Source organism: Stegodyphus dumicola, chromosome 3, assembly GCF_044657685.1.
Source record: "Stegodyphus dumicola isolate Sdum_Otavi_A_Nest chromosome 3, ASM4465768v1".
Lineage (NCBI taxonomy): Eukaryota > Metazoa > Arthropoda > Arachnida > Araneae > Eresidae > Stegodyphus > Stegodyphus dumicola.
The window spans coordinates 119,021,034-119,044,986 of record NC_140770.1 but is presented as its reverse complement, the minus strand read 5'-3'; the positions used below and the strand labels follow the sequence as shown (position 1 = coordinate 119,044,986).

The window sequence follows — 23,953 nt, the reverse complement described above, 5'->3', positions numbered from 1 at the left end:
ACACTGAAGATTACTCAATGCAATAATTCCATTGCAGTTTTATAGAAATTTATAAAATTTTCAGCTTCAATAAACAAATATATAATATTTCGATGACTCAGCAGGTTACATAATTTATTATCTTTCAAGTTTTTTTCGAAAACACCTCGGCAGATATAGAATCAGCCGCAGACTGTACTAACTTTAACAAGCGGAGTATCTAAGTGTTCACATTTCTGTTTATAACTGCAATAAGAACAAGTATAAGTTTGAAAAGTTTACCAATGGCTATGTGGATAAAAAAGATGATCGTAAGTATTTTGACCTGGTTTTGGTTTGTGGTCAATACGTTGGCTGTAGGGAAGATTTTGTGATTTTTTCCATGTGAACTAGTTTTCTTTATAAATTCCTCTAAGTCTTTCATTAAGTACATACAAAGTTCCTACATTAAACATTAGTAAGTGTTTACATAGGTAAACATTTTAAAAGCGACTAGCGTAAAGAAAGTTATTTAAATTATGTTTTTAAAATGCAAATTCAGAACACTGAAAACCAAACGGTAAACATTATAAGACTAATTTAATAATCTTTGGTTTGGTTTACTTGAAAACTTTACTTAAAAAACGTTGAAATTTACAATGTTTACAACAAACTATTATTCTGCCATATTCATCGATTGCGTTAATAAAAATCTAAAATTATTTAATGTAAAATGTAATTATCCGAAAATTATGTAAAATGAGATTTTTTTCCCACTATATCTGTAGTTTACAATGGCTAGAAAAAAAGATAGCTCTAGATAATGAGTATTTCTAGAATGAAAAAACTCTATTGACTACAAATAGTCTTTGGAGACCTTAGTGTCAGTTAGCCTGCGGAGGTCAGGTTCCCTTCCAAAAAAAAGTAAAACTGTTTAAAATGCATATAGTTTAACACTTCCTGTTTTATTTGGAATAATATTTCAAAAATAAAACTCGTGTTGGTTACGACCCAAGCAATACTTCATGGGATAAAGAGCCGTACTTTGATAATGCTAGGATCATGCATTCAGTTTTCGTCGTTTTAATAAAATCCATTATGATACTTATGCTGGTAATTATAAACTGCATTTACGGATACAGAAGTATGATTAATACACTAATATCACAGAATATAAGCTTTATATGCTCTGACAAGTTTTGTCAAGATACCAATTTTTAGTTCATATACAAGTCGTAAATTCCCTAGCCAGATTCCTTTTTTATATAAATAGATGCATAGAGGACAAAATGGAAATTATATTTTTTATTCTTTTAGATATAATTTTTAACGATAAACGATATTCTGCTAAGTTATAATACAAAAATTATTACTAATAATAATTTATATCCTAATATTTATATCCTAATTTAATAATATTTATATCACTCAAAACAGAATTGGAAAACTCATTCAAATCATATTTAATCAAAACATTTTACAAAGTTATGGGGAAAAGGAATTTTGGGGTTTGTTTGATTTTTAACGGTGAATTCAATCATTAAAACATTTTTACCGTGTTTCCTCATTCATAAAACATTAGCAAAATAATTTACTAAATAATTCTTAGATGATGTAATAGTATTCTTGTTTATCTTTTGTTATATGACTAAAAATAAATAAAAAAGCAGCTGGTATTCAATATTATTTTATTTAATTACAAATACTTGGCTATTGGTACTCAAGACATAGTCTTTCCATATTATCACTTTTCTATTAGGCCTTGAAATTATGTTAACGACCTAATAGAATTCGGAAAATCCTATGATTGCATAAAACTGCGGGAGGTGCTAATAATGACAAATTTTAAATGAAAATAGAAATTTATTTCAATAAATTTATTTAAACTCTATTTGTGAGTGTCTGCTTTATGCATTTAATATATCAAATGCAGAAAAGTGAGAAAAATCCATCCAACACAGAGAAATAATTCTTTCTAGTCTTTGGTTAAGATTGTATCAAATTCATTTAAACTTCCATTTAAATTCGAAATACGATCTCTCAAATCAACGAAGGAATACATTTTTGGCTTTAAATTCCACATTAGTAGCAACTGTATAATAGCTAAACTTACCAAAATATTTGTAGAAAACCGCCAAAATTCTAGAAATTGCTATAAAATCCCGAAAAATATTAGGAAGATTATGCTTGCCAATTCCACACTGAAAAGACGAAGATGAGCTCGACAGTTAACGAACAACTTGTGGAAAAAATTCAACGCTAAAATAGAAATGCATATGCCAAATTTTCCAAAAATTTCTGATAAATATTGTACTCTCATCGTAAATATATATGGACTTATAATGTGATGAAAACTGAGTCGGTAAAAGAATGGATTAAAATTTAATTTCCCAAAATAAATTGGCCTACTAAAACTAAATAAAATAGATAAGTAAATAGTAAAAAAATTCTGTAACAAAATAAATAATGATCTTTCTTAAAATACTGCCCAATAAAACATGTCGAATAATTGGAAGTTAACAAGCTTCGAAGCTAAAATTCTAAAAAGATTTCGGAAAATTTGGCAGTCACATGTTAAAAGAAACAAGTCTACAGGCTACTAGTACTAAGAAAGAGGAGGGAGACGAAACTAAACGGAACAACTACTTCTTGCCATTCAATAGCGGGGAGGCAATTTTATGGCTTATCCATCACACTAAGGGGAAGCAAACATACTGCCTTAGGCTGGGCCATCTTAGAGAGATTTCAGAAAACGAAAGCGATTTTTTTTTTGGAGGGGTTTGTTGTCTGACAACGCGACCGTTTTCGAAGCATTTCGTTCCGAGAGGCGGGCTCGTTGATGGGTTAAAACTTGGCTAGAAACAGGTGGTTACCGATACGCATAAGATATTCGTTAAATGTCTATGGTGCTCAGTTTATATAATATGTGTATACAGAACCAGTTTAATATAAATTTACATTTCTTATTTTATTTAGCATAATTTTGTAAGTGGTGTATTTAAAATAATGCACAGAAGCATATCCAGAATTACTACAAAACTTGCAGACATTGTGCACAACATACAGCATATAAAAACATACAGCTTGCAAATACCAAACAATATTTAGAATATATACAATGAATAGAAATATCTGGCAGTCATCCCTCCCCCACGGATATAAAGAGACTATTTCACTAGTTGTTTTGAATGGTGAAATAAATTTCCATTGAGGGAAAAAAAAATCTCAGCATGTTTTTCAGCTGACGGATGATTGAAAATAGTCATCATATTAAATATTTGACAATAATACACTAGAAGACTTTGACTAGGATAAACAAACTACATGTGAATGGACAAATTGATATATATTTCTCGCAATGGTAACTGGTAAGCACTGAGATTTTAGTATTTTGTAAGGGGGATCAGGACATATTATCACATTAGTTATGGTCACATTGTGTGAAGTCTTATTAACTGCGTGAATAAATTCTAAATTTAATTTTGATGATTTATTATGTAAATTTCTGCAAATAAGTCATGTTTTATATGTTTGGCAATAGAAATATAGTTTATTTTATTGAAAATTGTTTTCTATCTGTTAAAAAATTTTCTTACCAGTAAAGGATAAATTTTAAAGCAAAAGTTTAAAATGTAATAACTAACATTTAGAAAGTATATAAAGTTTTTATCCTCTAAAGTGTAGGGATACACAGCCTGTGGTTCGCCGAGACCTTATCAAACTTTTGATTTGACATATCGGGTGTCTGTAGAAGGGGTTGTGAGCAAAAAAAATTTCACCACTCTTCCCTTCATTACTCATTCTACTCTGTCCTGTCGAAGTGAGATTTGGCACTGAGCCAAGTTCCCGATGTCAACCAAAGCACGTATCTACTTCCTGAACACGAAAATTGCCCCTAGCCTGTAGGAACAACACTTGTAGAAGATTGAGAAAGAGTCTGTGGTATGATGTAGCACGAGTGTGTTTGCACGCATGTGCTTGTAAAGTGGAAGAGAAAAATATTTGCTCGGATCCGAAGCGGTGGATTCATTTGCTTAGTATCATTGCACTTTGGGCTTTGTGACTATACACTGTTTTATCACGTGCGCGTTTATTTTTCTTTTCGAGACCATAAAGAAGTTTCATGTTTTGAGTATTTCACTTTTTTGTTTAAATGTTATTTTGAAAGTGGAACCAACATAGAATTTTTGAAATTTTTGTTCCACGTTGTCATGATGAATGGATGCAAAACAAAAGGAAAGTTAGTGGACGATAACAGGAAATTTTCAGAGGCCTGGACTTTGAAATACTTTTTCATAGAGCAAAATAACAGAATTACATGCTTGATATGTAATTTTACGATTAGTGTTTGCAATGAGTATAACATTAAGCAACACTGCGAGATGAAACACTCAACATTTTCAAAGCTTGAGGGAGAGGATTGAAGTCGTAAAATTGAATTTCTTCGCCGTTCTCTTGTTGCTCAAAGGAGTGCGCCGTTCTCTTGTTGCTCAAAGGAGTGTATTTACAAAGGCCTCTTCACAGTGAGAAAACTGTGTTGAAGTTAGTTTGGGAATTGCAGCCTTAATTGCTAAAAGTAGGCTCCCATTTACTGATGGCGATTTTGCAAAGGAATGTATATTGTTGGCTTTCGAGAAAGTATGCCCTGAAGCTACTAGAAATTGTAAAATGTGTCTCAGCAAAATGACAATTCAAAGAAGAATTTAAAATTTATCTGATGATGTTACTGAACAATTACAGAATGCTGCTGCCAAATTTAAGTACTTTTCTCTAGCAGTTGATGAGTCGACAGATATTGCTTCAACAGCTTAGCTTCTTTTGTTTGTCAGAGGAATTTCTCAAAATTTTGAACTGGAGAACTTGTTGGAATGAGTTCAATGAAGGGGCGAACAACTGGAACTGGTATTTTATCCTCAGTTTTAAATTTGTGTTCTGCACATAATTTTGATATTAACAAACTTGTTAGTATCACTACTGATGGAGCTCCAGCCATGATTGGAAATCAGAATGGCATGGTGTGTCTACTGAGAAACCATTTGGATGATAGAGGAAAAGATTTGCGTGGGTATCATTGTATTATACACCAAGAACTGCTATGTGCGAAAGAACTATGATTTGATCTCCTAATGGAAGTCCTAGTGAGCGATACAATCAATTTTATTTGCTCACATGGTTTAAACCACAGGCAATCTAAGGAAATCCTAGAACATGCAGATGAACCACATAGTGATCTCAGTGATCTCATATATTCCTCTGAAGTACGATGGTTGAGCCTTGGAGAGGCTTTGAAAAGGCTTGCTGATTTGATTGATGAAATAATACCATTCCTTGATAAAAATGGCAAGCAATCTAGGATTTTAAAGGAACCATCTTTCAAGTGTGACTTAGCATTTTTAGTTGATGTGAGAGCCCATCTAAATGAACTAAACAAAAAAAAAAAAAAAAAAAAAAAAAAAAAAATTGATGGGAAAACAAATCAATTTATCTATCACCTGGCTAATGCAGTATCTGCTTTCAAGCTGAAACTCCAGCTGTTCTCAAAGCAGCTTGGCTGTCAAAATTTTGTCAATTTTCTTTACCTGAAGAAACTAAAAGAAAATTTTCCTGATAAACTATTGGATTATTCAGACCAAATAAAGAGGCTGCTTATTTCTTTTGAAAATCGATTTGCACATAAGGTTAAATTTAAACTTTTCGGGGATCCATTTTCTGTTATAATCGGAGAAGTTCCAGAAGATGTTCAAATAAAACTTATCGATTTACAAACTTCTGACTTATGGAAATCCAGATTCTGTGATTTAGATATTGTGGACTTTTATAGAACTCTACCTACCAAATTTTTTTTTGCTTAAAACATAATGCAAGCAGTTGTGCTACCATGTTTGGTAGTACTTATCTATGTGAACGAACATTTTCTCTTATGAATCTAAATAAGTCAAAATTAAAAAATAAACTGACAGATCAACGCTTGCAATCTGTCTCAAGAATATCAACAACTAATTTTAACCAAATATGTCAAAAATTGTTGATAAAATTCAGTCTCAACCATCACACTAATGTATTTAACTATGGCTAACTTGTACATATTGTTATTAAAATATTGAATGAACTAAAACTCGTTGAAATCGAAAACAAGTTTTTCTAATACTTGCGCAATAGCTACAAAGTAAGATAATAATAATAATTTATTTACTAAACAAATATTGATTATATTATCTCCAATATAAATTTAGTATCATGCACAAGCGTAAACTGTATTTTTTTTTTTTTTCCCCCCAAGCTGAACTGGGTGATTTGGCCTCAGTATACAAGAAAGAGAAAAGGGAAACCTCATCCCTCTTTACTTATATATATACATAATGGCCTCCAAATCAATTAAAATTAGATATGGTACATGTCTGAATTGCAAAATAAGTGACTTATGGCATTACCCCCCCCCCCCAATTTTTTCCATTTGCTATTGCCCCTCGGCAACCAAGTCGTTCCTGTTAGCGGCCCTTCTGCTAAACAGGTTGTGCATCCCTACTCTAAAGCTTGATCTCTTTAATGTGCAAGAACTGAGTATAGTATTTTCAAGCAAATAATCTCTATGGGATTTACATACATCTTAAAGTATCTAAAAGACACACTCTTGTTTTAGGAGATTATAAAAATTCTGTTGTCATTCCCTTCTTTCCATCAATTAGCTATAAAGTTGCACATATTTTGCAGAAATTTAACTTTCGGGTTGTTTATTCTCCCATCAATAAAATTCCAAGTTCCATACTTAAGGACTCCATTCCGGATATGAATTCCTGGGGTATTTATAGGATTCCTTGTCAGTGTGGTTTAATTTACATTGGCCAAACTAAGAGAGCGTTAAAATTTCGCGTCAAGAAACATGAGGCATATGTTAGAAAAAAGGAAACACAGAAGTCTTCTGTTGTGCAACATTGTTGGTCCGAAAATCACACTTTCAATTTTTCTACTGCCAAAATTATTCAAAAAACATCTTCCATTGGAGAACTGGATTTTCTAGAGGCATTTTACATTCATAAAAATCTTTCTGGTCTAGTTAACGATCCTAATTCCAATCCAAATTTGCCTTCGGCCTTTAAAGAAATTATGTTTTAGTTCTGGTTTCACCAACAGATGGCGCCACTTGCTTATTCTTGTCCAAGCTTTCTTATCTTATCTAATAATTTTTTCCTATCTTGTTCATTTGCGGTTTTGCAGCTAAGGATGGTGGTTCGGTAAAACCATCGAAACTAGTCCTGTGGAAATTTTGTAAATATAACGCTGATTTTTGTTGTTTGCCTTCTGAATTGGTATTTATTCGGCGTGTTATTGTGTCTTAATTATAGAAGTCCCAAACAGGCTCGCTTTTTGCTTTCTTTTTTGCACGTGGTGTGGCCGCCATTTTGTGATTGCATGAGTTTCGGTAAGTACTTTTTTACGATTTTCAAGTTATGTTTATGTTTTGTATATTTGGATATTGTGCTTTGCTTGTATGATTTCATGCATTTTGCTTACAAACGTTTTGTTTTCTATTCATTTCAGTGAGGGATTTTTCTGCTGTTTTGTGTGTGCTCTATTATTGCTTAGTTAATTTAGTTTGATTTTCTGCATTGTTTATCATGCCCTCATCCGTTAATCGTTTCACTAAATTACGCCTGAAATGGCAAAAATTCCTGAATCATCTTGACTTTTTACTTAAATGTAAATGTAAAAAATTGATCCCCAATTTTATTCAAATCAAATCTAATCAAAAACCTTCGATTCGCGTTTCAAGAATTCTGTTAAATTGCAAGCTTGCCTTACTTCGGTCTGTCATAAGGGATACACATCAACAGTTGCCCAAAATTGAAAATGAACTCTATAAGCTTCATCTGGAACTCGCTAAATCATATCCAAAATTCACTGCCCTTGAACAAAAGTCTTGGTCTAGAATGGAGAATGCAGTTAATCGTCATAAAAACACCCTTGCAGTTAAATTCGAAAAACTCCTTTTACAGTCTTCCAGTTCAAGTAGTTCAAAAAATCTTCCCATTGTAAACATCAAGCCAATAGTTAATATTTCTAATGTTAGTCTTTCAGAAGAACAAGAGAGAATTCTAAAATATAATTTTAACTTCTCACAAACCTGTAAACCCTCGATTCCAAAGATTTTGGCTCCTATCGAAAAAGCTTTCAAGTTCAGTAAAGTTTCAGATTCACAGAAAGAAATTATTAGGCATCTTATCGCTCATAATGTGAAATTCAATAATAAACTTTTGAAACCAAATCTAACTGCGAGAGAAAGAGCTACAATGCGCAAAATTCATTCTAACCCAGATATTATCATTTCAAAGGCCGACAAAGGTGGCCAGATAGTCGTCATGGATAAGAACACTTACATCGATGGTGTCACTAAACTCTTAAACGAAGGACCATATAATCCGATCCCTAAAGATCCTTCACCTTCCGACTTGTCAAAAATAAAAACTGCAATCAAATCTTGGCAAATCATTTCAAGCAGCTTAAAACATTCGCTTATCCCATCTGTTGCAAATTGTGCCAGATTATATGCTCTTCCCAAAATTCATAAAAGTGGTATTCCTTTCCACCCTATTGTATCAAATTTAGGTACTGCCTCGTATCCATTAGCTAAATATTTGGTTTCTAGATTTTTCACTCTCTTAGACAATAACATATACACCATAAAAAGTTCAATAGAGTTTGTAAAAAAGGTTAAAAACATTTCTCCTAGTAATTTACTCATGGTTTCTTTTGATGTAAAATCATTATTTACCAATGTCCCGGTGGAGAGTGCTTTAAGATGTCTAGAAACCAGACTTCGCGAATTTCATTTCTCTTGCATCGAAATTGATGAGCTAATTTTAATTTCTCTCACTCAACTCTGTTTGAAACAAACACATTTTGTTTTCCAAAATAAATATTACAAGCAAACTGAGGGATTAGCCATGGGAAGACCCCTCAGTCCCATCCCGGCTGATATCTACATGCATTATTATGAATCAAAATTGTTTGAAACTTTAAACTTCCCGGCATGGTTCCGCTACGTAGACGATACTTTTACCCTGTTTGAAGGTAATAAAGATGATTTAAATAAAGTTCTTTCAACAATGAATTCTATTCATCCTGCTATTCAGTTCACTTTTGAACTTGAGACTTTCAATTCTCTTCCGTTTCTCGACATTCTGGTCACACGTAACACATCCAACTTCAGTACTACAGTTTACCGTAAACCTTGATCGGTTTGCCTTCCACCACACTTTAAATCATGTCATCCGACTAAACAAAAGTTAGCTTCATTTTATTCCTATGTTTTCCGTGCTCTTCAAGTTTGCTCCTCCAAACTAGCCCTTGATGAAGAACTAAATTATTTAAAAGCAATAGCTATTGACAGGAGCTTTTCACCCAACATTATTAATCAAGCAGTTAAAAAATTCTCACCTCAACACACTAAAAGGCACACTCTTGTTTTAGGAGATTATAAAAATTCTGTTGTCATTCCCTTCTTTCCATCAATTAGCTATAAAGTTGCACATATTTTGCAGAAATTTAACTTTCGGGTTGTTTATTCTAGCATCAATAAAATTCCGAATTCCACTTAAGGACCCCATTCCGGATATGAATTCCTGGGGTATTTATAGGATTCCTTGCCAGTGTGGTTTAATTTACATTGGCCAAACTAAGAGAGCCTTAAAATTTCGCGTCAAGGAACATGAGGCATATGTTAGAAAAATGGAAACACAGAAGTCTTCTGTTGCGCAACATTGTTGGTCCGAAAATCACACTTTCAATTTTTCTGCTGCCAAAATTATTCAAAAAACATCTTCCATTGGAGAACTGGATTTTCTAGAGGCATTTCACATTCATAAAAATCTTTCTGGTCTAGTTAACGATCCTAATTCCAATCCAAATTTGCCTTCGGCCTTTAAAGAAACTATGTTTTAGTTCTGGTTTCACCAACAGATGGCGCCACTTGCTTATTCTTGTCCAGGCTTTCTTATCTTATCTAATAATTTTTTCCTGTCTTGTTCATTTGCGGTTTTGCAGCTGAGGATGGTGGTTCGGTAAAAACCATCGAAACTAGTCCTGTGGAAATTTTGTAAATATAACGCTGATTTTTGTTGTTTGCCTTCTGAATCTTAAAGTATGTTTACGAGAATATAGCAGAATTAAATTTAAATTGTTCTCTTGCTCCATTGTTGCAAGGAATGAAATTTGAATTTAACAAATATTCTTTATTCATATAAAGCTGATGTAAATTTAAAATTTAATTATGAAATTTTAATTGCAAATAGAAAAAATTAATTATTGCTGAAGATTAATTTACAATATCATTTAAAATTCTTAGAGCATATGTAAATTAACCTACAATACAGTAAATTTTTAAACTAAAAATTCTTAGTTTTCGGACAGAAAAATTTAAAAAAAAAAACTGGGAATCTAAATGGTATTGCTAATTTAATTCACTAAAATTTCATATGAACTATTGTTATTAAAAAAGATACTATAAATTAAAATTTTTTAATAAACTTTAAAAAATATGTAACTGAGTGTATAAAATTATTTAATCAGTAAACTAAAGAAATTAAAATAAAACCAAACTACTAGAATTTGAAAGTGTCGTTACATTTTGAAAAAAGTGAAATCAAACAAGGTAATTAGCGCTAAAAGCTGCTAAGTACAAACAAAATTGTTTCGCAAGAATATAGCGAAGTTAAATTAAATTTTAATTATTCTCTTGCGCCATTGCTGCAAGGAATGAAATTTGAATTTAACAAATATTCTCTATTTGTATAAAGCTAATATAAATTAAAAATTTAATTATGAAATTTTAATTGGAAATATAAAAGATTAATTATTGCTGCAAAACTAGTTTACAATATCATTTAAATTTTGAATTTATATTAGCTTTATATGAACAGAGAATGTTTTTTAAAGTAGTATGTTTACTTGCCCATATAAAAGTTTAATTGTTTATTTTTGAGTTGATGAAACAAAGATTATTAAAAACTCATAGCAATTATTGTTATTAAAGCTTTGACATTGTACTGTAAAAAGGGGATACCTTTTTAATGCTTTTATTATTTTTCCCTGTTTCTTTTTTCCTTTTTTATTCTTTTGTATGTAAATTTGTAATTTTTTATTTCTGCTATAATTGTCAATAATAAAACTATCGTTTTTCTGGGATTTTAAATTTTAGAATTTTAAGCATTTTGGTATTTGTTTCATTAGTTTAAATCATGTAATAGACTAGAAATGTGAATAATTCGATGCATTTTAATTTCATCAGCTACTTTTTCAGTTATTGGGTTGTTAAAATATATTTTAAGGCATTTTTTGTAGGGGAAAGGGGAACTTTTAAGGACTTTTTTTTATTATGTACTTTTTTAAAGAAGTTATTACAACTAAATTGCATTAATTTATTTCATAGATACAACTAGCTGTAGCATTAGAAACATATTCTGATGCCTATTAGAAAACTTGCATAACTATTTTATCTCCTTGTAAACTTATTCATTCATAAATTAGAATTTTCTCTCTGCTTTGCCTTAAAAGTTATAAGAAACATATGTCATTCAGCAGTGTTTTTCAATGGAGTTTTCTTTCATTGTGATTCAAAAGGATTTGCTTAAAGAAACTGGTTTTTATTCTCAGTTTTTAAAGTTTTTTTGTATCAATTTATTTTCATAACGCTTCAAATACATTTTAATTAAAAATTATTTCATAACACTTGTATATAATTATTTATGTGTTATCAGAATAGTAGATAGCACTCAACCCTATAACTGAATTTTTTAATAACATTAAATAACTGAAAGCTTTTCTAAAGAAAACAATGTTTATTTTAACCAGTTTATGTACATAATTATTATATGAATGCATATATTTGTGATTTTAGGGTGTATAAAAAGGTCATCTAATAATTTTATATAATGGCAAATTAATGTATAGCTCATACATATATTCAATACATGCAATGAGCTCACATTTTGATACATTTTGACATCACTATTTTTTTTTTTTTTTTTTCTTTTTGAAGACAGAAAGTGAAAGAGCAAAATTTTTATTTTTAAGGATTAGAATTAGAACGGAGTGGAACTGAGTGATATGTAAAATTTCTTTTGTTTTTAAAACATTAATTTATTGTTTAAAAAATATTTTAATAGTTGCAAACAAATTTGTATACGGTCAAAAGTCGTTAATCCGGACTCGTCGGGACTTCGGCGATTCCGGATTATCGATTTTTCCGGATTATAGATCATCAGTTTAAATCGCGTAGGATGGCATGCAGAAATTCTAAAATTAAAAATATGAAACCGTAATTTATGAAATAAGGAACAATTATGATCTAAAGGGTATCAAAATTTACAAAAAAAAAAAGCTTAATATTTATTTGTTTACTTTATTAAACATTTCTTTCAATGTAAGTTGTTTCGTTTTATGTGATAATACTTTCTCTTTAATTCTATAAACAGACATAATTTTTTGTTCACTTACAAAGTTCCGCTGTTCAAGTCCCGTTAATTGCTGTGCCGAGAATACCGACTAACTTGTCAATCGAAATTTTTTTGTTTTCACTAACCTCTCTGTCACATTCTTCATGTCTTTATCCATTTTTTGCAGCAATTCCACTTTTTGTTTGATGGACATCGAAACATACTTTTGTTTTGTACGATCCTTTGGGAGCTCCAGAATCAAAAATTCTATTTGACATAATCGAAAGTTCAAGTTTACTTTTTTAGTATTGCTCTTACAGTCTGCAAAAAATAATAAGCCGGATCCAATTTGAAAATTAAGGAACAACGCAATCATCAACATTAACTGAAATAGATAATTATATAATTTTAGCTTACACCATCCGTTATACATAAAACGCGCACGTGAAAACGTATTCTGCGCTTGCGCACACGCAAATGCGCAGTCGTAAGAGGTCTTACGCGCACGCGTAAACGCCTATGCGCATGTGTCAACGCGGAGCATGCGCAGAAAGTTTTTAGCTTTGAGGTCCGGATTATAGATCATTCCGAATTATGGGTGTCCGAATTAACGACTTTTGACTGTAGTTGGAAAGCTTGAGAAGTGAAAGAGGCAGCAGTGAATGTGCTACGTATCTTAAATCTCAAACTAGGGTTAATTCTTGAATGATATTTCAAATAAAATGGCATCAGATCCTTAGTTGTTTTGCGGCCTGTAGTTTTATCAGGTGAAGACTTTATGTTTGTTGTACAAGTTTAAGTAATTTTGTTATATTTAATTGTATTTAAAGTTTGTATAGTAAATATTTCTGATCTTTTAATGGAAAAGGGTTTCAAACTAGAGAACAAAGTCGATCCCTTAAGTATATTCACATTTTTAGAATTGTAAAAAATCATAACTTATCTGTAATGTTTTACAGATATTTTCTGAAATTTTACAAATGAACTGCCTTATGCATTATTTCTTGACCATTTTGTTCCATTCTTTTACCCAAATAATAAAATAAGAATAGAAAACACAGTCATTGGAAATGTCGTTGTATTTTAGAGTTCATTATTTTGGCATGTTATTATCTAATTTTTTAAATACAAGTCTGCAGTGCAGTAAGCCTATTATCAGGCCGAATGGAGGGCATAGATTTAATTAATAGCAAATAATTATTATAACTAAATTTTTAGGAGGGCAAAATGGAAAAGTAGTATATTACTTTGATTTTTAAAATTAAGCTTTTGTTTGTAATTAGTTGTAAATAAAAAGGATGAATCAGTTTAAAAAAAAAAGAATGAATATATCTTTTAGACAAGCAGTTTAGTATTTAGGAATATGTTAATCTGAGAAATTTACTAGCAAATATAATGTTTCTGTAAAATTAATATTGATTTGAGTCTTATAAATCTTGAGTCTATCTTCAACATATATATGCCAAATAAATATAAATTGCATATTTGCTCAACAAATAATATAACAGTAATAATCTAATAATAATAAAATGGCTCAAGCCATTTTATCATAATTGCGGGTTAACATTTTTAGACTTGTACTGTTATAGTTATGTAACTAAGCTTGTGACGTTAACTTCAGTTTTTGAATTTGACAAAAGTAATTTTAGCTTAACTTGTTTATCCTTTTATTAAAATATAAATCTGCTAAATTAAAATAAAAAATTAAATGCTCAGTATTAATCTATCTCTTAAGGAAATGACAAGTCTCTCACAACTGCGTTTTCTGGATGTAACTCAATGTCACAAGCTTAGTTTATCAGGGTATGATAAATTAATAGTTTTGAAGTCAGTTTATTTTGTTTGCATTAGCAGTGGTATTAAATATATTTCTGTTTAAAGACGGCTGCTGTAAAAATGAAAATACAGCAAAGATCACTACTAGAGGAAATAACTTTAACTGTCTTCATCTGAAATATTTGTGTTTGTATAGAAACATGTTTTATGATTTATTTGCAGCTATTTATTTTGAGTGGGTATTTTGCTGTTTGTCATAATTTTGATTGGTATTTTTTAAACATTGTAATTTATATGATGCATTAAGATTTTTACCGTCTAACCTGAAGGCTGTGTCCGGCCTGACCTGTGCAGTATATATATTATTAGATTACATGAAACTTCTACAACAGTTTAAAATAAAATAATTGATAATAGAGCTTGTAAGGTAACTTAAGTTTGATTGTGACTTGATGATGCATTTTTAAGAGTATATTTCATGTAATAGCACATTTTTAGCTACTTTATAGTTCAAAATTTTGTGATTTCTGATGCTTAAAAAGAATATTGTCAAATCTTGATTAACTGTAACTGAGAATATATTAACTATGTCTAAAAAACAGTTTACTGAAAAAAAATGTAAGTAACAATTGTCTATAGTTGGTTGTAAGTATAAAATGGGCGTTTGTGAGGAATAGCAGATGATATAGTATTTGGAAATTCTTTTTATTCACAAAATTTAATGGCAGGTAATCTGTAATTTATAAACATTGTTAAATTATTAATTAAAAATAAATTAACTCTATCATAACAATTCAAATGTATAGGCCTTAATCTGTTCTTATTGACTTCTATCAAAATAAAAGAGTAATATAAACAAAAACATTGTTTCCCCCCTGAAATATGTTCTTTTTGTTCTCTAGATTAAATGTTTGAAAATTCTGGTAAATTTTAATAGTATTCCTTTGTTAATGGGTTATTCCTATTTCTGCTGTATTTGCTCTCAGATTCCATTTGATTTTGGGTTAGCCATGAATGTTGTCCAGGATATTACCATGGTAAATCTGAAGTTGACCGTATTTCCTGATATTAAGGGAACAGATGCATGTATCATACTTGAAAGCCATAGATGAACTTATAATTAATTGCTCTGATCTTCATGTCCTGTGTTAATTTAAATAAGGAAATGAGTCTCTATAGATCAGTTTTCCTTTTTACAAGCTTAAATAAGCTGCAGTTACTTTCTAATATTTATTGTACTTCAGTGATTGGCATATGGTGAACTTTCAAAGAAACTTTGTCTACCTTCTTTTCTAACATCTATCTTTATCAGTACTGAAAAACTGGCACTGTAAATTTTACTTATATGCTTGATTGGTTCTCTTGTCAAATGTTATTTTTTCCCCTTCGTTTAGTTCTACTTAAATTCAGAGGATACATTTTAACTCGGCATTTATCAGTTGTCATCAACTTCTTTTTGTGCATTTCCTTAATTGTTGCATGAAAAGAAAAGTAGAGCTGGTGTTTTTGATTTTAAGTATAGCACTTTATTTTTGAGCAGTTTATAAATGTAGTAGTTATTTTCTTAAAGTATTGAGAATTTATTGGTTTGGACCTTCATATATATTTAACTCTTATTTTCATAAAAATTTGACTGAATTCAGATTACTTGATCAAGGCAAAACGCATGAGGGTTATCTGCCTAAGAAAATGATGTTTTTACGGAGAACATTCTAAGGGAAACTGATTTGTATTGATGGTACAGTTGGGAAAATTACCACAACCCCCCCCCCCCAAAAAAAAATGTAGCCAGCCCATTTACTCGGATTCTAATCTAGGTCAAACTGTCAGTGTTCAGTGGTTTTAAAAAATGGATATATTATATCAAAGATGGTCTTTCACTCGATCACCCTCCATATAATTCATATCAATCACCAGTAAATCCAGTATATTGCTATTAAGGAATGTGTTATTGAAGAACATGCATGAAACATAGTATATGAAGTTATTATGGTATATCTTGTTAGAATTTTGGGAAGTAGCATGAATGATGGTTTCAATACTTCTCTCGGGCAGTAATTGTATAACTAAAGACAAATTCACGGGATGCAACTTTTACTGAAATTCATTTACATATAGCTCTTCCATAAAAATTACCACAACACTTGTGTAACTCTGTCAAATTGTGATTTTAAAATATCTCCTAAAGCCTAACTTTTGTACATTATTATCTTAGAATGTGTCTGAAGACGATACCATCATTTGTGGTGATCGTATCAATGTATCTAGAAAAGAACCAACATTTCTATAATGTAATTTTAACAGATAATAAAAATACTTTTTGTCTAATCTGTTGATGCAGTGCAAATTAGTATTTTTTAACACTGTTGTATAAATAGTAGTATAATTTTAAAAACTAGAAGATAGTAAGGAAGTTAAGTCAAACGAACTGTGGGAGAACTGTGAACTGTGAACTGTGGGAGAATATTAGCATATTGCTATTTGTCCAAAGTTACTAGACAGGATTGGTTTGTAAGTTAGTATTTTTCAGAATAGTATCTTTCATACTTTCTTCTTTTTTACAAGTGCATATTTCTTACAAAATATGCACTGTTTATTCAAAAACCAGTGCGCATGCGTCTGATATTTTTCATATGCCATTATCGTTGGTGGAAGGCATGTGTCATGTAGTGAGATGTTTTAGAATTCTACTCATAAGCTGGAATATTAACTTTTAATGAAGTCTGGCTAATATTCAGATCAGGAATGCTATGATTCTATGTTCATGTAATGATGCTTTTCTTAATTTGAATCATGATATTGAGGATTGGGTTAGATTATTTAAATTATGGCAAAGCACTCAAGGGCTATCTGCCTGCAATCTATGTGCCTAATCTTAAGGCAATAAACTTCCAGTTCCATAGTTATTTGATCTTATTTTACTTCCAACATTCGTACAAAAGCACTAAATTGAGTATATTAATTACAGATATGTTATGCAGTAATATGAGAATGAGTCATTTTGTCAGTGATTACAGTCAAGCTTATAATTTTATTAGCATTGCAGATAACTAAATAAAGGGCAAGCTAAGTAAAGTAAAACTAAAGGGCAAGATTTAAATAAAATAATAATAAAAAAAAAAAATAACAAAACTTAAGGGGAGGAATAAAACATTTTTCTGCAAAATTTACAAAACTAAGTAAAGGAGTAAGTTTATGAAGAGGTAAGAAGTTACCTTATTTTTACAAATTGTCTGCAGCAGTACTAAAATTGCTAACTTCACAATTCTGGTATTAAAAAAAATTAATATAAAATATAATGCTATATTCAACATTTATTCAAAAGTTTTGACTAACAAGAAATACCATGTTTTAGCATCTTACTCAAAATATTTTGGTACAAGTTGTACAAAATTTCAAATATATATATATGATCTGGCAGTGTTTAAGAACGATGTGTAATTTTTGTGACAATTTTATCGTATTTTTGCGTTTAAAGGGGGAAAGAAAAAAAAGTTGAGCAGTTGTCATTAATTTCAGTAGCTATATTAACCCTTTGTTGCATAATGTCCACTGTAGTGGACAAAAGTTAAAAATTTTTCACTCTTCTGTAAATACCTTAACAGATTTCGTTCCTGTGTTTATTCATTGTATATCATTAGAACTTTCAACTATCTATCATAGATGGCAACACAGCATCACTGAAAAAAGTATTGCTATTTGGAAAATGGCTGCTACTTCTGTTTCCTGATTAGTAAGATTTCTCATAGTAAACATTATATAATATCGCTTAAAATTTCTTATACTGCCATTTTTTATTCATAATTCGTAATTTTAGACATATTACTTGAAATGTGAGTTTGAAAAAAATGTTGAGAAGCTAATTTTATTGAGATAAAAGGGGCATTTTTCTTTTGTCTACTACAGTAGATGTCATGAAAACAAGCTAAGGTAAGGTAGTTTTACTCTGTCTCCTGTAATGGACATCATGAACTAAATCTAATGCAATTTTAAGACATTATGGTAGGAGGAATTTTACAAAAATTCTATGTTTCAAACAGAAGAGAGTCTCATGGCTGGAACAATTTATTTTAAATAATTTGATTTAAGCAAGCTATTAATTAATTAGATAATAAAACAAAGTATATCAAAAATAAAGTAAATAAAGTATATAGCCCAAAGATGCAAAATGGAGTTATGCTCCAGAAAATCAACATATTCATGCATAAGACTGAAAGTGTATTTGTGCATTGATGGAAAATCTGATTGTTTTTATTGTTTTCACCATCAAGATGGTTAAAAAATAATCATAAAGATATGTTTATACATGTACATATATGCATGCTGTAGTGGACAAACTGTAGCAATTATTTAAAACGCAAATTGTTTTTATTGTTTTCACCATCAAGATGGGTAAAAAATAATCATAAAGATATGTTTATACATGTACGTATACGCATGCTGTTCATTGTAGTGGGCAAACTGTAGCAATTATTTAAAATGCAATTTGAATAATTTTTTTTTATTATTACTAAGCCTATTTTAAGTGGGAAAAGTGCAAACATTTTCGTTAAACTTTTCCAGATTATTTATATGCAACAAAGGGATAACTGGGGGAGGGGGGTTAAATCTGACTCATTAGCTCAATACCTATTAGTGTAATTATATTGTAGTTCAAGTTGTTTTATTGAATTTAAAGTTTTGTTTGCATGCTTTGTTCTTTTATATAATAAACTTAATCACTGAAGTTTAACAACCAATAAAATTTCAAGCATGAGCTAATACACCTTTTTACAAATATGTGTCTAAAGCTTCACTAACAATGTTCCGCATACTTATAGCTGTAGTAATACACTGACTGCCAATAAGTATTTGGACACCTATGCAAATGACGATATCTGCGGTCCTAAGGTACGTCACGGACTCCGCCTGTATATATCGCGTAGGAAACAGCGTCGGGTTTAGTCGCATGCAAGATGCCTCGCAGTTCGGAGCTCTGTGATTTCGAGAAAGGTATAATTATCGGTATCACAAATGTGGCCGATCCTTAAGGGACATATCTAGCGATCTGAAGTACCCAAAATCGACAGTGGCCTATGTGATTATTAAGAGGTGGAAGGTGAGAGGTGATTGTCGGAATGTGCCCCGAGTCGGCAGACCAACGAAACTGGGAGATAGAGACCGACGAATGCTGTTCAGAGAAATTCGGAAGAACTGCACCCAACCGATGGCCCTCATCCGCGAGGAGTTTCAGCAGGCATCCGGGAGTATTGTTTCAAAGAATATCATCCGTAAGGAAGCACATCTGCTTGGTTTCATGGTCGTGCTGCTGCCCATAAGCCTTTGATCACAAAGTCTAACCGCGCTGCTCGGTTAATGTGGTGCAACGCACATCAAAATTGGACCGTAGATCAGTGGAAACGGGTTCTTTAAAGTGACGAATCAAGGTTCACCCTTTACCGTTCGGATGGCAGGGTCTGGGTCTGGCGTCTACCTGGAGAACGTCTCCTGCCAGAATGCATTGTGCCAACAGTCAAGTTCGGCGGAGGTGGAATTATGGTCTGGGGGTGTTTTTCCTGGTATGGGCTGGGACCCTTGGTCCCCATTCATGGTAAGCTCAATTCCGATGCCTACTGCACTATTTTGGATGACAATTATTAAAAATTAGTGTTGTGCTTCCTACGTTGTGGCAGTTTTACAGCTTGGACCCCTGTTACTTTCAGGACGACAATGCCAGTTGTCATGTTTCGACGTTAACCAAGGCTTGGTATGGTGCCAATGGAGTTCATCGAATGGACTGGCCTGTCCAGATCTGAACCCTATCGAGAACCTCTGGAACGAGTTGCATCGCTGAATTCAGGGATGCACTACCCATGCAAAATCGGTGAAGGAACTTCTATGTCTTCTCCAAGCCGAGTGGAAGAAAATACCACTAGCTGTCATACAAAGACTTGTGGAAAGTATGCCCCAGAGGGTCCACGCTGTAATTACCTCTCGTGGAGGTTCTACCAACTATTGATTTTTAATAGAGTTAGTTTTTCTTTTCTATCACAGGTGTCCAAATACTTATTGGTAGTCAGTGTATTATGTCTTCATTTGGGGAAGGGGGGGGAATTCTTTGTAAAGATTGACTTCAAGCAGTTGCCACTACAGGCTTTGCCTTGATATATGTGTCTAGGAAATCATTAGATTCATGTAACAAAATTAGTCTTATTATTTGTATAAATAAGATAATTAATTAAAAGTAATAAATATTTCCACTTTGAATTTAAATTTTAGCTTATACAGTACAAAGTCCGTAATCCGGGCTTGTCAAGACTTCGGCGATTCTGGATTAGGGGTTTTTCCGGATTATAGATCATCAATTTAAATCTGGTAAGATGGCATGCAGAAATTATACAATTAAAAATATGAAATAAAGATGATGATCAATTATGATCTAAAGGGTATCAAAATTTACAAAAAAAAAGCTTAATATTTATTTGTTTACTTTATTAAACATTTCTTTCAATGTAAGCTGTTTAAGTTGCTTCGTTTTTTTGTGCTAATACTTTCTCTTTAATTCTATAAACAGACATAATTTCTTGTTCAGTTACAAAGTTCCACTGTTCAAGTCCTATAATTGCCGAGTCGAGAATACCGACTAACTTGTTAATCGAAATTTTTTTGTTTTCAATAACCTCTCTGTCACTTTTTTCACTATTGGAAGCGTGCGTGGGTAAACGCTTTACGCGCATGCGTAAGTTTATGGCTTTGAGGTCCAGATTATAGATCATTCCAGATAATGGATGTCCGGATTATGGACTTTGTACTGTAAGCAGATGTAAGATTGGCACTGTAAGCAGGAAGGTGTGTGTTTTGAAATACATAAGCTTTATTTTTCACCATTTTTCAGATCTTTTCCAGAATGTTTTGTAAACTTTTAACATCTGTAATAAATTTCTATTCATCACAATTCAGATTGCTCATGCTTAAGTATTAAAAATTAATTATTACTGCTAAAAAGATTGCAGAGTGATAAGCATGTGTTTGCTTTGTTTCGTGTGCATGCTTGATGCTTGATTTTCTTTTCCTTCCTTTCCATGATGACTTATTTCACTCACCTGTCCTCTCAATGTGGCTTGTGTTATTCCCTTTGTTTCAGAATAATTTAGATACAAATGCAGTTCAGCGAGAGGAAAAAACAGCTGCTAGTAAAGTTGTTGCTGAATCTGCTGTCAAATCATCTCCAAAGGTAACATTTTCACCCTTATGGATTTTGAAGATTTTAAACTAATAAACTGGGTGTGTTTTTGTTATTCTTGAGTGTTTCCTGTGCTTGTTATTGTGCCTGTGTAAAAGGAATACATGTCTTGTCCATATTTTTACAATATTCTTTCATTTTTTTTAATTGAAAAGTGTCGCTCCCTAATTTAACATAAAATCTGACTGAACTTTTAACTTAAGTTTAAGAGGGTAATTTTATAAAGCAAGAGAATAAAAGATACACATAAAGGATGTAGCTCCATTATTTACATCACTGATACACTTGATCAGCAGTACTAGTTATTGTAGTTCACTTGCAATTAGCAGTGTCACTTGCTAGCATCATTATCATTAACTTATTATATTTTACTATATGACATTTTTATAATTTGTTCTTTTGACATTTTATCGTACACTTTGAAGCCTATTTTTAGCATTTTCTTGTGTATTTAAGCTAAAAAAGAGAAAAGTGGATATATTTTTTGTAGGTTTTAATTGACTATATTTCAATTCAATAAAAATTTGTTCATTGCAACAAGTTTTGCAAAAGCATATCACATTTAAATGTGAATGATTTATGCAAAATTTGACTTGCATATAAAGCACCAGGTAAAATAATCCTTATAAGTGATAGCAGCAATGATTCTGGTTTATGGTGAGAAATATTGTTGAATTTCAGTGAGCTGAAACAGGAAGGAGGAAGAAGAAAGAATTGAAAGGAATAAAAAAAAGTAAAGCGGAATTTTTCACAAATTATATTAAAAAATTATTTAGTATTCTGCTTAGCTGTGCATATGAATGCAGTGAGACCTCTATAAGTCACAATTTCAAATGACTGTAGTCATCTCTGGGATTGGTCACTTTAGAGAAGTGATTTCCAGTTAATTTATGTTCTCAGAAATATTCATCTGTAAGAGAAGGTTGTCATGGGAGAAACCACTGTACATTTAATAAAATAGGATAGAAGATATTCTGTACATCGGCATCTGTGATAAAAAGAATTTTGATTTCAAATAAATGTAAAAACAATTGGTTGATCCAATTTTCACTTAAAAATAAGCATTATAAAAAAATATAGCAGTAAACAGTATAAAATGGATAGTCCGTAATGAGATAGTGTAAGTAATAGTGCCATAGTGTAAATAATAGTGTCATGAGATGATATGTAAGATGATAGTAGTATAAAGCTAATAAAAATTGTTCATTACGCTTAGTAATTTTTCTTTACAGAAATGTTAATGTAATCTGTGTAACCCCTTCCAAATAATCTAAAGATTTTTTTTTTTTTTTGAAAGAGAAATGTGTTTTAAAATGTTATCAAAATATAAAAGCGCACATTGTTTCTTAATTTCAGATAAAATGTACAATTTACATGCAATAGTATTTTTAATATGAATTAAAAATTTTGTCAAGTATTTCAGTATGTACAAAATGAAGAATGTGATTGGGTATAAAGGTTGACACTAAAAGACTTAGAAAGCAGTCAATTATAAGGTTTCTGTAAACGAGGTTTTTTTTTATCCCCACTGAAACAACAGCTGTTCCACTATAAAAAAAATGTAGCTAATTATCCAACAAGTAGATGGAAGTAACTATTGATATTATTTATTATTTCAAAATATAGCTCGTACAAACATTATTCAATATGCAATCATATTAATTTTGATGTAATACTGCAATTTGAAATAATAAAAAAGAAGGAAGATTAAAAGGTTTTGGACTTGACCATCGCATTTTGGAGTTTGATCGTGACTTACAAAGAAAATATTTTGGTATCATTAAAAAATAAAATAAATAGTAAAGGAATTTGACTTAATATGGAAAGTTAATTATTGTGAAGATATATGATTAACATAGTAGACACAATATATACTAATTTTTTATTTTGTTTTTAGCCAAAATAAATTTAAATTTACTGTAATATTAAACTGTGTAAAAAGTGCATCAAAGTTCTCATTAAACTTTTGAGAAATTTGCAGTGAAAGAAGCTTTTTAGCTGGAACTATGGTACCTCTCTTAACTGTAATAAGAATTCACTAGAAGAAAGTAATTTTTCTTTTAATTATTACTAACTATGTTGACCTTTATTTTAGAAAATGTTATGTGTATTCTTTAAATAAGAAAGCCTTTAGAAGCTATTTTCATGTATATTAAGTAATAGCTATTTTTAAGTTCATTTTTTTATTTATTCTCAAAGTATAAAATATGACATGAGTATCAAAAATCTGATGTCTCATATCTCAGGCTGCATTTCTATTCATGTATTATAGCAATTAAGAAATTAACAATAAATTTTTACCCTTTTAAAACAGTGAAATATTACCGTTCATTTTTGAAAGCATTACTAGAAAACATAAACATTAATCAGCTGCCACACAAATTTTTTCTCTTTTCTCCTTTTATCTTAGCCTCTTTTTTTTCTTCGACATTTTGAATCATATTAATCAATATGCTGATATCACTTAATGCTAGAAATTATGACTAAAATAAGTAACTTATGCCATAAAGCTCATTCATCTCAGTCTTAAACTATCAAAACGGTTCACAGAGTGCAAATCCAAATT

At 31.0% G+C, this 23,953-nt stretch overlaps 1 protein-coding gene across 2 annotated transcripts in view; it reads left to right on the top strand.

The window, feature by feature from the left end:
* Positions 1-23,953, top strand: part of LOC118179797 (vesicle-associated membrane protein-associated protein B-like) — a 58,947-nt gene that overhangs the window by 22,437 nt on the left and 12,557 nt on the right. Inside the window, exon 5 of one of the 2 annotated variants that reach the window (XM_085813243.1) lies at positions 21,289-21,378. The exons of the other annotated variant lie outside the window; for it this stretch is intronic. Within the exon in view, the coding sequence (XP_085669369.1) occupies positions 21,289-21,378 (90 nt within the window). The remainder of the gene's footprint in view (positions 1-21,288; positions 21,379-23,953) is intronic. 2 annotated transcript variants of the gene reach the window in all.